General features: G+C 33.2%; 1 protein-coding gene across 4 annotated transcripts; it reads right to left on the bottom strand.

Moving 5' to 3' along the window:
* Positions 1 to 406: 406 nt before the first annotated feature.
* LOC146535422 (oxysterol-binding protein-related protein 1-like) lies at positions 407 to 12,891 on the bottom strand. Of its 4 annotated transcripts, none has more exons than XM_085192200.1 (14): positions 12,478 to 12,888; positions 11,993 to 12,153; positions 11,090 to 11,287; positions 10,782 to 10,926; positions 10,392 to 10,537; positions 9,555 to 9,764; positions 9,134 to 9,254; positions 5,412 to 5,551; positions 4,790 to 4,900; positions 4,315 to 4,407; positions 3,651 to 3,720; positions 3,035 to 3,160; positions 2,569 to 2,796; positions 407 to 2,155 (listed from the first exon to the last, which is right to left on the bottom strand). In XM_085192200.1, exons 1-13 carry the CDS (start codon positions 12,617 to 12,619, stop codon positions 2,603 to 2,605), a joined length of 1,857 nt encoding a protein of 618 aa, XP_085048326.1. In that variant the 5' UTR covers positions 12,620 to 12,888; the 3' UTR covers positions 407 to 2,155; positions 2,569 to 2,602. The 4 variants fall into 4 exon arrangements, with proteins under 4 accessions (XP_085048326.1, XP_085048325.1, XP_085048328.1 ...); XM_085192199.1 differs by having other exon boundaries at positions 2,607 to 2,796; positions 12,478 to 12,887; XM_085192202.1 differs by lacking the exon at positions 3,035 to 3,160 and having other exon boundaries at positions 12,478 to 12,891.
* Positions 12,892 to 12,931: the final 40 nt, after the last annotated feature.

Here is a 12,931-nt window from a genome sequence, read left to right as displayed (position 1 = left end):
AAGCTAACGGTAAAAAAAAATTGTCGAGAAGCTTGCGTTATCAGATCGTTGGAATGGTCCTTCTTCATTGCAGAATTTAAAAAATATACACGTTTGTTTTAAGCATCTCTTAGAAATTACTATAAACTTAAAGTCATGGGAACGTTACTGCATAAACATTTTTTTTCTTCTAACCAACCTTACCTTACAAGTTATTTAAATTTAATGCCTCAAGTCTTCAGTATAAGTTTAGCTTTTGTATGTTTATATATTTTTTTAGTGAAAGTTAAAGGAAGGAAAGGCACATACTTTTAAAATTAGAAATATTTTATGTTGTACATGACTAATAACTAAACAATAGAAACTTAACAGTAATGTTTAACAATACAAACAAAGGAGAACGAAAGGAAAAATAAAACACAAAATATAAAAAAATAATAACTTTAATGTCAATTTAAAACTTGATATTTTAGCGGAATCACAAATTTAAAAAATCATCAAAAACGTTTTAAAACAATCACAAATCACTTTTTTCATCAGGTACGGGTGCACACAACAAAATAATAATTTAAAGTTAACTTAATAAAATAATAATGTTAATATAAGCATAAATCAACTAAAAATAAAATGGTCGCTGTAAATGTCAAAAAACTAATGTCAAAATGTTATGTTAATTTTGTGCGTTTTAATTACCTGCATTATTAAACCTTAAATAATTAATTAGATTGACTCATTACATGAAACATTCGGTGTTGTAAGAGCATTAAAATATTTTTTTTACAGCACGGTTATCGAGTCGTGGACACGTGTTCACTCGGGAACAAAATTATTAAAAGCGGTAAAATTCGCGCAGTCATCTACACATAACTTCAACACTGGCCACAACACATCGACCGTCCTGTATGCAGCCAGATCATATTGTTATATTTGAGCAATTATTTTGTAAGTACCGTCTTGTATAGTTTATCTAATTATTTCCAGGCATATAACCTTTAGGGCAATTATAAAAATGGTAGTTTGTTTTACTTCATTCAAAAGTTTGAGACTTCATTCACATTATTCGAATGAGTTATGATTTTTTATGACACTTTTAATACTTCTAGTTATGTATGCACAAATGTACATGTTACTTATAAAAAATGCTTAATCTCATATTTAAACTAATTTTAATATATTGGAATGTTATGAGAATGTATTATCGGATGTTGACCCTTTATATATCACACAAAATGGTCTAACTCAAAAGTTTTGAGTCAGACGACGATTATGACAACAAAAAATATATTATTTGTATATTTGTTATTTCATGTATAAATTTTTAAGATAAAACTAATAAAAATGTGGATGATATATTTATCCAAAGTTCCTGGAAATTCATATCATCAAGTACCTAATTTTGATATCACTTATATTAAAATTCGATCATAGGTTTTTATAAATATTTTTAAATCATTTTCGACATAAAGAAAATTAAAAAGTTATATTTGTACTAAAACCAGCTTTTTTATTTGTAATCTATAAAAAGATTGAGAAGTTATCTTCTAGGATTTTACTTCTGATATCGACGGTAATATAAATATAACTTACCCTTTATTTGACCCATATAACCTATATTTGACCTAACAAGCTAGTTATAAGATAGGGAAATAGTTTGAATTCTGTATGTGAGAGACAGATTGAAACTTATAAAAAAGATAATAAAATAGCATTTTACTTGAAAAAATATAAATCACTTTAGATATTTTTCAGATAATGAAAATCTTCTAAAGCGACAAATATTTTCATTTTAAAAAAAGAAATCATAAACATATTATATAGTATTTTAAAATTAAGATATTCATTATTGGTGAAGATATTTATTATTATTCCTTATATAACAATTAATTTCCTATGTAATAAATTTATGTATTGATTTTGTTTTGAAAAAATGTTTTGTACCTATTTGCAAAAAACATAAATTTAAAAATTAGGAAATTATGTACCAATTTACATTTATATTTTTTATTAGTGAAGAAAAATAGCACAAAAAAATAATAAATAACAGCTACAGAGTATATAACAAAAGTGTAAAAGAGATTATAAAAATAGTTTTGCGCTTTCATTAAGTAAATACTTCAATCATTGTGCTATACTTAAATATTTGTACAGTTGAGCAATTTATAGTGACCATTTGGAACTGAAACAAAAATAAAAAAACAAATATAAATCAAATCATAAAAAAGAAAAATAAAACAATTAATAATTATTATAATTACTATAATAAATAAAATTTTATATAAAAACATAAACTAATAAACAAAAATATTTTTTTATGTTATTTTCTAATGTATTTTTCTTTATTGTAATATCCTTTTATTATATATTTTTTGTGTAGCGTTTACGAAGGTCATTAAATATTTCCACTCATTTCGTGTATCTCTAATAAAGTGTACTTTTAACTTCTTTAAAACTAATCTATTAGTCTTCATCTACTAAAATTACATTCAATTGGAATACATTATCCTTCTCGCTTTCTCACTCGGACATACGTACAAGACTATTTGCCCTCTCACCTGTGCTTAGAGAATTGTCTATCTCGCTGGTACATACTTAATGTGACATAGAAGACCATATCCCTTCCCTCTCACCTGGGGTTGGTGTTCCTCCTGTAAGGCCTCGCGTTCCTGTACACGTGTCCCCCTTGCGACACCAAAGTACCTCGTGAGCTGGCAGGCGATAGCGCGGAGAGCAGAGAATGCGGGGAGCCCGAAGAGGGAGGAGACGCAGAGAGCGGCCGCGTGTAGTAGTTTTGGTCGTCGTTTGTTGGTGTGCGTTCACCTGTTGATTTAATAATTGTATAACTATATACACTAATTATATATTAACAACTATATGAATGATGTAATAAGTATATATCATCTGACGATAAGTGAACACCGCCGTCCACGACCCCGAGCACCAGAAGAGCTACAGGTGGAGATACACGCGCTTATTTAAGATGCCCAGGTCGTATCGACCTGGCAACACTGCCACGGGTAGGCTGTACATATACATACAAATATATTGTTATTCCTACCGTCCGGGTCGTCCTGCGGGCTGCCTATGGGCGTGCGGCGCGTGAGGTCGGGGCTGCCCCACGGGCTCAGTGCGCCCAGCGGACTGGACAGCCCGCACGTCACGAGAGTGTCATCGTCATCTGACTCTGTGTACATAAATATTTTTATATACACATAGTCTATACCCCTATACTAATATTATAATGCTGAAGAATTTGTTTGGTTGAACGCGATATTCTCATAACTTATTAGTTTAATTGGAAAAAATCGTTTTGTATTGAATAGTCCATTCATTGAGGAAGCTTATATATACAATGAAATTCGATCGTCGGATCAAAGGTGGTCTGTGGGTAGAAACTCCTAGTATTTACCCCCATATATGTTCAGCGGTTTCACTAGTTTAGCAAATATTCTTGAAGAAATTTGAAAAATACAGTAAGACGAGAGCTAAATAATAAGCCTCTTGCATCATACAATAAATTAACCTATCAGTCGATTATAAATCTTAAAATCAAACGAACATCAAAATAAAAATAATTTTTGAGGATGTTAATTTTGATCAATAACTTTCAGCTGTATGTATTGACATACTTATTATACTCGAAACTTTTTGTAGTTATATAAAAGACAACATACCATCATAAACGTCAAAGAAGTTCTCCTTCGAGTCGTTGGTCGATTGTGATATCCTTTTCTTTCTTTTGCTCTGAAAATAAAAGGAAATCATTAACAAACAATTTTATAACGAAGACGCCGTAAGACGTGCTGTTAGAGAATAGGAGAAAGGTCTCCTAATCTCTTACAGCACTAGTGTGTAATGAATGTTAGAGAATGTCCATTTAATATAATACATAAAATAATACTCTGTTTCTGGCTTATAAGTACGAAACTCTAAAATATTATAGGCATGTTAAAAAAATAATGTTCGTAGAGTAATTTTCTTGATGAGACTGTCACCGGCGTTAATGTTTAAAAAAATAAATAGTGGGGCGTGTCTTCGTGGATGGCATTATATCTATAGTAGTTACGTCTATTTATTCTCAAGGTATTTAAAAAAATAAAAAAACCGCTCTAAAGATATTAAAAAAAAGTGCTCATAGACAAGGCAAACTTGTAAGCCTTCACTTTTTGGGACGGAAGTGAAAAATAAAATTAAAAAAATTAAACTTCCTATAACATTAATGGTAGTATTAAATCATTGTAATTAATATTATAGGTAGTTTTATTATAAAACTTCCGTTATATAAATTAAATAACAACGTATGAGAATGGTATCAAAATTAACTTTAAAAAAACATACTTTCGTCAATTCCTCCGCAACGGACATTTCGAGTGCGTGGTGTGTTCTCGCCAACGCCGCCAGTGCTTCTTCTAACACTCTGTTCCTTTCTATCTGTAATGTATAATAATTATTGCAAAACATAAGCAGTAGAATTGAGGCAGTCATGGCGCAGGGGCACAAGTATACGACTGTAAACGCGATGGTTATTGCTTCAATTTCTCTTCGGGGGAGTAAAATGTTTAATGTTTTCATTTCTTCGCTCTGGTGACGAGGTAAAGCGCAGGGTTGAGTTCCGCTACTCAACCCACAGTTGGGAGGATAGTGGGGAACTGCGCGTCCTAAAATTCTCTCTCTACCCTGCTATGTGCGGGATATAGCGTGAAGCTAAAAAAAAATAACACTACACAAATGACGAAACAAAGGCACAAAAACAGAAACATATATTAAAACTAAGATAATTAGCACACAACAAAAAAAAACACATTTCATTAACCTGTGTGGCCAAAGCGTGTCTATCGCGATCTCTGTTTTGAGCCACTAACGCCGCGCAGTGTTTCAACGCCGCAAGCGCCGCCTGTCCAGATCCGCACGCGTGTTGAAACCTCTGTATACGAAAAGTGTGAAATAACACTTAGAATGGAAAACGGACGGATGGACGGTTTCCAAGAGCTGTAGGAGCAAATCTAGTTATATATATCTAAATAATAGAGAGAAGAATGTAATTATTGCTAAATTGTAGACAGCATATATGTATATGTGCGATATGGTAATACCTTTAAGTTAATAAATTTAAAAGATATTATTTAAAAATTGTACCTGTGCTAGAAAAAGTAATACTTTTAATGTAGCTTAACATGAAATTATTTACACAGTTTTGTTATAACAAATGGTACATTGAAAAGTGGCTTACAGGATGCATAGAGGCGGAATATTATATTCAAAAGAATGAGTGGAGGAGTAGAAATAAACAGAACCGAAGAATGGAGTGGACGCAAGTACATGTAAGTATAACGTAAAAGTACCAAAAGGAATCCACGAAGGAATATCCAGGAATTTATAAGGTCAAAGTAAATAAAAGTCCAAATATTGACACGTGGCGTGTACGTTTGTCTCACCATGTACGCGGAGTGGTGTAGCGAGTTCCCGACGTTGACGCTCTTGTCGAGCGCGGCCACGATGGCGGCGCACTCGCGCAGCTGCGTGTCCAGCAGCGCCAGGCTGTTGGTGGCCGTCGTCACCGCATCCTGCATGGACCCTGCGGTGCAGAACATACACCAACATACATATGGGGCATTCCATGTAAAACGAATGGGCATAAGGTAGGGTCACGAGTATTTTAGTGATATTTTTATATGAAACTGTGCAATTATTTTGTATCATGGAGAAATGGAGAAATGCTCAACTAAATAACAAAATATTTTTTTCGAAGAATTCGTAATGTTGTCGGAATCAATTCGGATCAACAGATTTATTCGCAGATCGAAAGTAATTCTACATACCATAGTTGCAAATTGAAAATCAAAACAATACTGTTAGAAAAATTCTAAATTGTATGTGTAATTGTACAAATTTTACCCTACTTTGCCAACGTTACATAAGATGGACGAGGTAGTTGTGATAAAGGAAGGGATTTCGCAATCAGACAATACGAGAAAAAAATCGATGTCTTTAATTTGCACATTAGAACGTGCCAGACACCAAACTATGCCAAACAAATGTCAAGAATGATCTTGTACTACAGATGTAATGTACACGCAAAATTAAATAAAATGTAAATAAATATAAGTTATATTTTAGTGAGCCAGGAATCTAATAAAAGTAAACAACATTTGCAATATTTATTTAATAAACTGTTATTGAAAATTATTTTTTCTCACTTATGAAGTTTGAAATTAAAATAAATATTGATCAATTTACCACCAACCTAACACCTCTGCCGTGCTACGGTATTATATATGTAAAAAAATCATAACTTTCTTTAATTTTAGTAGTAAAACTCCTGGCCATAGACTAACGCTATGTCTTACAAAACGTCTATGATGTTAGTTATATAATCTGTAATGACGCTACGGACTGTCAAAAGAAATCTTTAAAAATGTTTTGCTTAACGAATAACGTGTACAATTTTGTGATATTAGAATCTTTGTAATAATAGTAATAAATATTTCTTTTACAGAGAAACAATTCAATGTGTTTTAAATTGTTATTATTCAAAATCAGTAACATATTTACAATAATATAATACAATAACAGTAGTAGAGCGTGGACGTACATTATTCTACATTGGTCTTAGAAAAATAATATTTTTATTAGTCGCACCAAAGCCATAGTCTAATAGTAAAGTGGTGATGCAAAAGAATTAACAAACTATCATCATATTCATATTTTATCATCAACCAAATCGACGAGAAGGACGAACACCGACGCCAGAAGTGGATAATCATATGGAAACATTATATTTACGAGAAGATAATATTAAGATAAGTAATGCCTAGAGAAGAATATTAGTCAGCTTTTAATGTGTAACACCAGCGAGTTATATCAACGTTGCAAAACAGAATATCCCAATACAAAAGTCCGCCTTTAAAAGTACTTTACACTATACGGCACAAACAAAGTGGTTTTTTTCCGAATTCTTAACCATAATGCGACCTGGCTATCTGCCGGTCTTATGTCGATTTCTCATTGATGGATCAAGTGCTGCTGGTGGTAATCCTCACATAATGTATGACGCAACATCAACTGCGTCGCAACACAACAAGTTAAAACAAAGCGGAAAGGTCAAGAAGAAAAAGTGGAAAAATATGTATAAAAATACCAAAAAGCGCATGGCACAAGGCACAGAATTTTACAACATGAAAGTTAGTTAAACTCTATTTTTCCGGCATAGATAAGAACAAAAGAAAGTAGGAAGATAGACGCCTTGCTTCTCATTCTAACCTAAGTACTTCTAAGTCTGTATTAGGCCACAATCGAACTGTGACAATGAAAATCAACTTAAAGCCTTGTGAGAAGCTAATTATTGTCGAAAAAGATGCGTATGAATAACCTCTTTTCTAAATAATATACCATATTATACGGCCCTGCGCGCCAACCAAGCTACAGAAGACGGCATTTAATGCGCATTTAATAATAATAATAGCTCAAGGCGATAATTAGATAAGAGAATTGAGAAGATAAATGTTCCATTTCATACTATACACATTGATCATCTAAGGGCGTTTGTAAAAAGTAGTAGTAAAGTAGTAAAAAATACTAAAACAAATACTACTGTAACAGTTCCTCAAAGTATTTTTCATGACTTTGGCTTGCCTTGTCGAGTTATTTCAAATCGTGACCATCTTTCACATCTCAAGGTTTTTTAGAACTTTTGTAATAGTCACGGTATCATGCACGTCCGAGCGAGCGGGCAAGCCGAACGATATAACCAAACTGTTTTAAATTCGCTTGCTAACCAAAACATCGTTAGCGATGAGCGTAGTTGGTACAATGCGTAATTAATAATATCTACTATGAATTGGTCAACTCGAAAAACTGCTGCGGAAGCAATGTTCGGTGCCATATTTAGAGATAATTTAGGTAATAAAATGGATGTCGTTACTAAATCTTTTTTTAATGGAAAAAGACAACCTCTACTAGAAACTTTACATGATATTAGAAATGAGGTAAGCTCCAACATCCATTTAAGTCAAAATAAACAAAAGTCTGGACACATGGTATTCAAGTTTGGGGAGCCACGTGCAATTCCAATATAAAAGAAATCAAACTGCCCAGAACTACATTCTGAAGCAAATCAGTAACGCACCTTGGTTCATTCGAAATAATGAAATTCATGAATTCCTAGAGATGCCTACAGAGAGGCACAGGCAAATACAAACTAAGACTGGACCGCCATCCCAATCAGCTTGCTGTCCAGCTAACATTACCTGATCTACAAAATCGTCTTAAAAGACGCAGAACATTGAACCTTAGCAACACTGACTGAGTACTAAATCAATATAAATATGGAAGATGTTCCTGCTGGGGATCATCTTTACACTGATAATCAACTCCAAACACATCTGCTCATAGTCAGAAAGACTGATTGCATGATATAATATATATAAAAAAAAATATGATAAAGAAGAACTCCTGCTACTATTTTTATTAAAAAAGGTGATCTTAAAAAAATACAGTCTTGTATACCCTTACAACTTTGCACAAGTTTTAGGTAATGACTGATAGAATCATTGAGAAACTTGGCTTTACAAAACGTAAAAATGAATTTGAAAATGTTTCGTATCGATCGCATTAGGCCGTGGGTAATTATTGTTTATATAAAAATTGTAATCGACTCTTTGTCTATCTGAAAAAATATATTTTTGAAAAGGAATACATAAAACTAGTACGAGGTGTTACTCCATAAATGCGCTATGTGACCGAAAATTCAATGCTCACTTTTTAGATACAGAGCGAGTGAGAGGTTTTTTTTTAAGATGCTGAATTTATATATAAGAGATCCGTTGGACTAGAATAATAAATCAAGTAACAGCCAAGAGGTGTTTTATTTCTTTACACATGATATGAATTTCGAAACATTTTTAAATATAGTTTTAAGTAGTACAAGTTAAATAGGTGTAACATATGAAAATATCACTAAAGTTATAGGTAACATTTTTTTCCTGTGGGCACATGGAACACCCCATATGTACGTGTATAAATAACAAAACTAAATGTAATAATATATAAATAATAAAACTAAGCTATCGTTAATAACAAGTTGCAAACTTTTCCACACCTATTTTCGAAATATAGACAATACAACAGCAAACAAATAGAAAAACTAAAAAGTACCTACCTAAAGGCTTACAGTCATCTTCCAAGTCTTCTGTGGCCTCTCTAGCTGTGTCGGGGGAGGCCCCAGCCCATAGATAATGGCCCGAGTAAGCAATATGCTCTTTGAAAGCTGTTATCCATGACTAGAATTGAATAAAGTATTATTAATATATTTATATAGTAGTTATTACTAATTTCCTTTTGTTATTCTTATTGTTGTATAATTGTATCAAAAGTCTTAGTCTTTAAAAAAAAAGCATCATTTACTTACAAGACACAATAAACAAATTCAAACAATGCAGTTGTGCATATTATATTAAATACACTATTGTATATAAATAATGAATTCCGAAAATTACGATTTCTTTACATAAAAGAAAGTTATATTGCAAGACAGCAAAATGGAAATATAACTACTAACGTCTTTGCCATATAAAACTCACCTGTCTACAAGCATTAACACTATCACCCTGCGGTACAGCAAGTCTATGGTTGTCACCGTCGCTAAACGCAACTAGCATTAGTGCGGGTTCGGAGTCCGGGGCCGACAATTTTGCACCATCCAGATATTTCCTGTCCCGCCATCTTCCTTTCTCTCGTGCCGCTTCTGCTCTTGAACCGTAGTAGAGGAGAACACCACGTTGAAGGACGGCCTGTATAAAAAATAATTTATTGTTTTATTTACAAAAAAAAAACAACTAATATATATATATATTTTATTACATATTACAGTTACGCCATTCAACGCACAAGGCCTCGAGAATTTGGCGGATTTATTTCAATGGAAACAGAATGTCTCAAAACTTAGGCTTACTAAACTTAACTTAAACAGGTACCGGGGGCGGGTACCTAACCCCTAACCCTAACTAACCCATTATAAAAAATACAAAACCAAACACAAGTTACAGTATGTTTGAATGATCGTGGCCACCGTTCCAGATGTTAGCTGTAAGTTAAGAAAGTCAAACTTCCAGTCGGCCATGACACGTCGGTTGCACTTTACTTTAATAAATCAAATCAACTTCACGCTGTATCCCGCACACAGCAGGGTAGGCAGAGGGAACCTGGTGTTAAGACACTCCGTTCCCAACTTTCCGCCATATTCTAAAGGCATTGCGTGTAGAGTGGCGAAACTCAACGCCGCCCTTTGACACCAAACCAAGAAATGGAATAAATCAAAACACAACCAGTCTACTAATCTAGCAATCAATAATAAATTTTTGGCCGGATGACGGGTCCCTGATGGACGACAGGTCAAAAAACTACTATATTATAAATACCCATATAGGCCTCCATCCTAGAAATCTGGATCGTTTTAGCAGTGGTCCTTCAAAACGCGCCGCCGTTCTTTGCAACTTTTGCGCGGGTCTCACACTTAAGACTTCCCTCATGTCGTTGTCTTTTGACATATCTATTGCTAGTTGGCCTGTAAATTATTGATTATATAATGTCTTTGTAAAAATCTACGTTTCTTTATTTATTCCAATGATTCCCAAACTATAAAGGTTCGATGTGACTCAATAAAAATGTATAGGTTAATTATTGGTTACAATGCTTAGACAAATTCAACATGTTTGAACGAAATAAAAACTAAAATCTTTTTAAAGTGTTATCCACACTAACAAAACAAATCATTAATTATTTTTTTTATTTAAAAATTATGTACATACCACTATTGTTCCTTAATGTTGTGTCAACGCCATTTTCTAACAGAAGAACGGCAACTCTGGCATGGCCTCTATACGCGGCGCAATGTAAACTCGTATTGCCTTGTGAATCCACACAATTAATATTGGGAGGATTTGAACTGCTTAACTGAAAATTTAATAAATCTCATCAATAGTAGAATTTTATTAAGTATTTAGAAACATAATTTGTTTTTTACGTAACGCTCTGCTGCTGTGTAAATGCTCTAAGCGCTCTGAAAACCTAACTTAGCATCACTGTACTGAACATACAATGAAAACTGCAGACTTACCAATTGCTGTACATCATCCACTTTCCCCTCTCTGGCTGCTGTCAAAAAATTCCGTTCTCTGTCCCTTCTCTCCGCAAGTCCGGCGGCCTGTAGCAGCCTTTGTACATCTTGTGTCTTACACACGTCTGAGGCGGTGCGACCCTCGCCGTTCATTATGTTGACATCGGCTTTATAGTTTAGTAGGAGGATTACTAATTCCTGGACGATAACAAGATAATAATCATGTATTAAACACAGAACTCTTATTTTTTTTATTATTTTTTTTTAAATATAGCCCGGTTTGCTCTTACGTAGGACTCCTTTTAAATAAGATAGGTTAGGAACAGACCGAACGAGTAGAAAGAGTTCAAATTAACTCGCTTAGTTATAAAGAGCAAAGCGAAGTAATTATAAAATACATCTTAGACGTGATGGAACGCTCGGCCTAAGCATTACACGCTCATTTCTTTTTCGTAGTAGAAATCGGCCTTTAGGAAAAAAAAATCTTTTTAGAAACCGTTTAAAAATTGAACTAATAAAATGGTAACAGGTGGAAAAATTTATATTATGATAGCATATTATAAGTAATGTAAGGTAAGCTATCAAAATATTTGTTTAACGAAACGTCAGTATACCTGTATTTCGTGCAGTTACGCATCTTCTACCATTTTAAAACATAACAGTCAAGTTTTTAACACAATTCCATAGGAAACTACTGGGGAACCTCTCTTAGTACTCCCTTACCGTTGACAAATTTTAGCTTTCTCGCCTAGTTTAGGCTGTACAGTACAGTCAATGAGAGGTTGAGATTTGTGGCGATCAAGTTAGCTTTAGATGGCTGTGAAGATTTTAGATGAGATAGACTGAAAGAGTTACTTGCAAAATTGTTTTGACTATAAATCAATATTTTAATTATATCCTTACCTCATTCCCTATAAACGAGGCTTTATGTAAGGCCGTGTCACCAGTGTCATTGACTTCGTCGACGTCCACACCAGCATCTAACAGAGCTTCTACAACATCTGCATGACGAAAATACGTCGCTAAGTGGAGTGGTGTCCATCCTAGATTACCTTTTGATTTACCTGTAATAAAAACAAATAAAGCATAAGTACTAGTGAATAGTACTAGTGTACCTGTAAATAAAATATTATATATTTTATTAAACTCAATTATTGTTATGTTAAGCTCTAACATACTATAAGCTGTTGCAAATAAATACAAACAGCATGGTGATTATTATTTAAATGATTTGTCTACATATTCTGCTATCAAAATTAACTTGTGATTCATAATCCATTATTGTGAAGTATGTTGAAGCATAACAAAAATATTTAAAAAATATAAATATTTTTACGCAAAAATGTCTGTATAGAAATTGTTACTTAACTTATTTACTTTAAGCTTACCTTTGCAATTGATATCCAATCTTAAATTTCCTTCCCTTTTAGCGTCTAAAAGAGCTTTTACTACTTTCAGCTCGCCATGTCTCGCAGAGTACAATAGCGATTCCTCTGCTTCCAAACTAGTATTTTCTTCTTTTGCGGACATTTCGAATAAACTTTGTAAACAATGTTTTCTTAGATTCTTAAGTACGCAATATTTATACTTATTATACTATAATAGCCGTCACATTACATTAAAAACTATTGTGCACTCGTCTGTAAAATATATAATAAATCAACAGGCTCTAAAGCAATAAGCTTAGGATATATTTTTCATTATCCTTCTCAGTTTCGCAAAATATAAAATATAAAATCCTGACAGGCGTTGACAAGGAGGGAGTGACATGTTTCGTCCAAAAATGATAATTAATTGAAAATGTTCACTGTATCATGTATGTATGTTATGTATGTTTTGCAA

The sequence above is a fragment of the Heliconius melpomene genome, chromosome 10 (assembly GCF_056956725.1).
Source record: "Heliconius melpomene rosina isolate 202511_hmr_F chromosome 10, ASM5695672v1, whole genome shotgun sequence".
Lineage (NCBI taxonomy): Eukaryota > Metazoa > Arthropoda > Insecta > Lepidoptera > Nymphalidae > Heliconius > Heliconius melpomene.
Note: the sequence above shows the minus strand (reverse complement) of the source record. Positions and strands in the feature narration are given on the sequence as shown.

Coding starts and splice junctions, on each gene's coding strand:
- LOC146535422 (XM_085192199.1), bottom strand. CDS start 12,619: ATGTCCGCAAAAGAAGAAAATACTAGTTTGGAAGCAGAGGAATCGCTA. Junction 4,408..4,789: donor GACACGCTTTGGCCACACAG/GTTAATGAAATG, acceptor TATACATTACAG/ATAGAAAGGAACAGAGTGTT. Junction 3,161..3,650: donor CTTCTTTGACGTTTATGATG/GTATGTTGTCTT, acceptor TTATGTACACAG/AGTCAGATGACGATGACACT.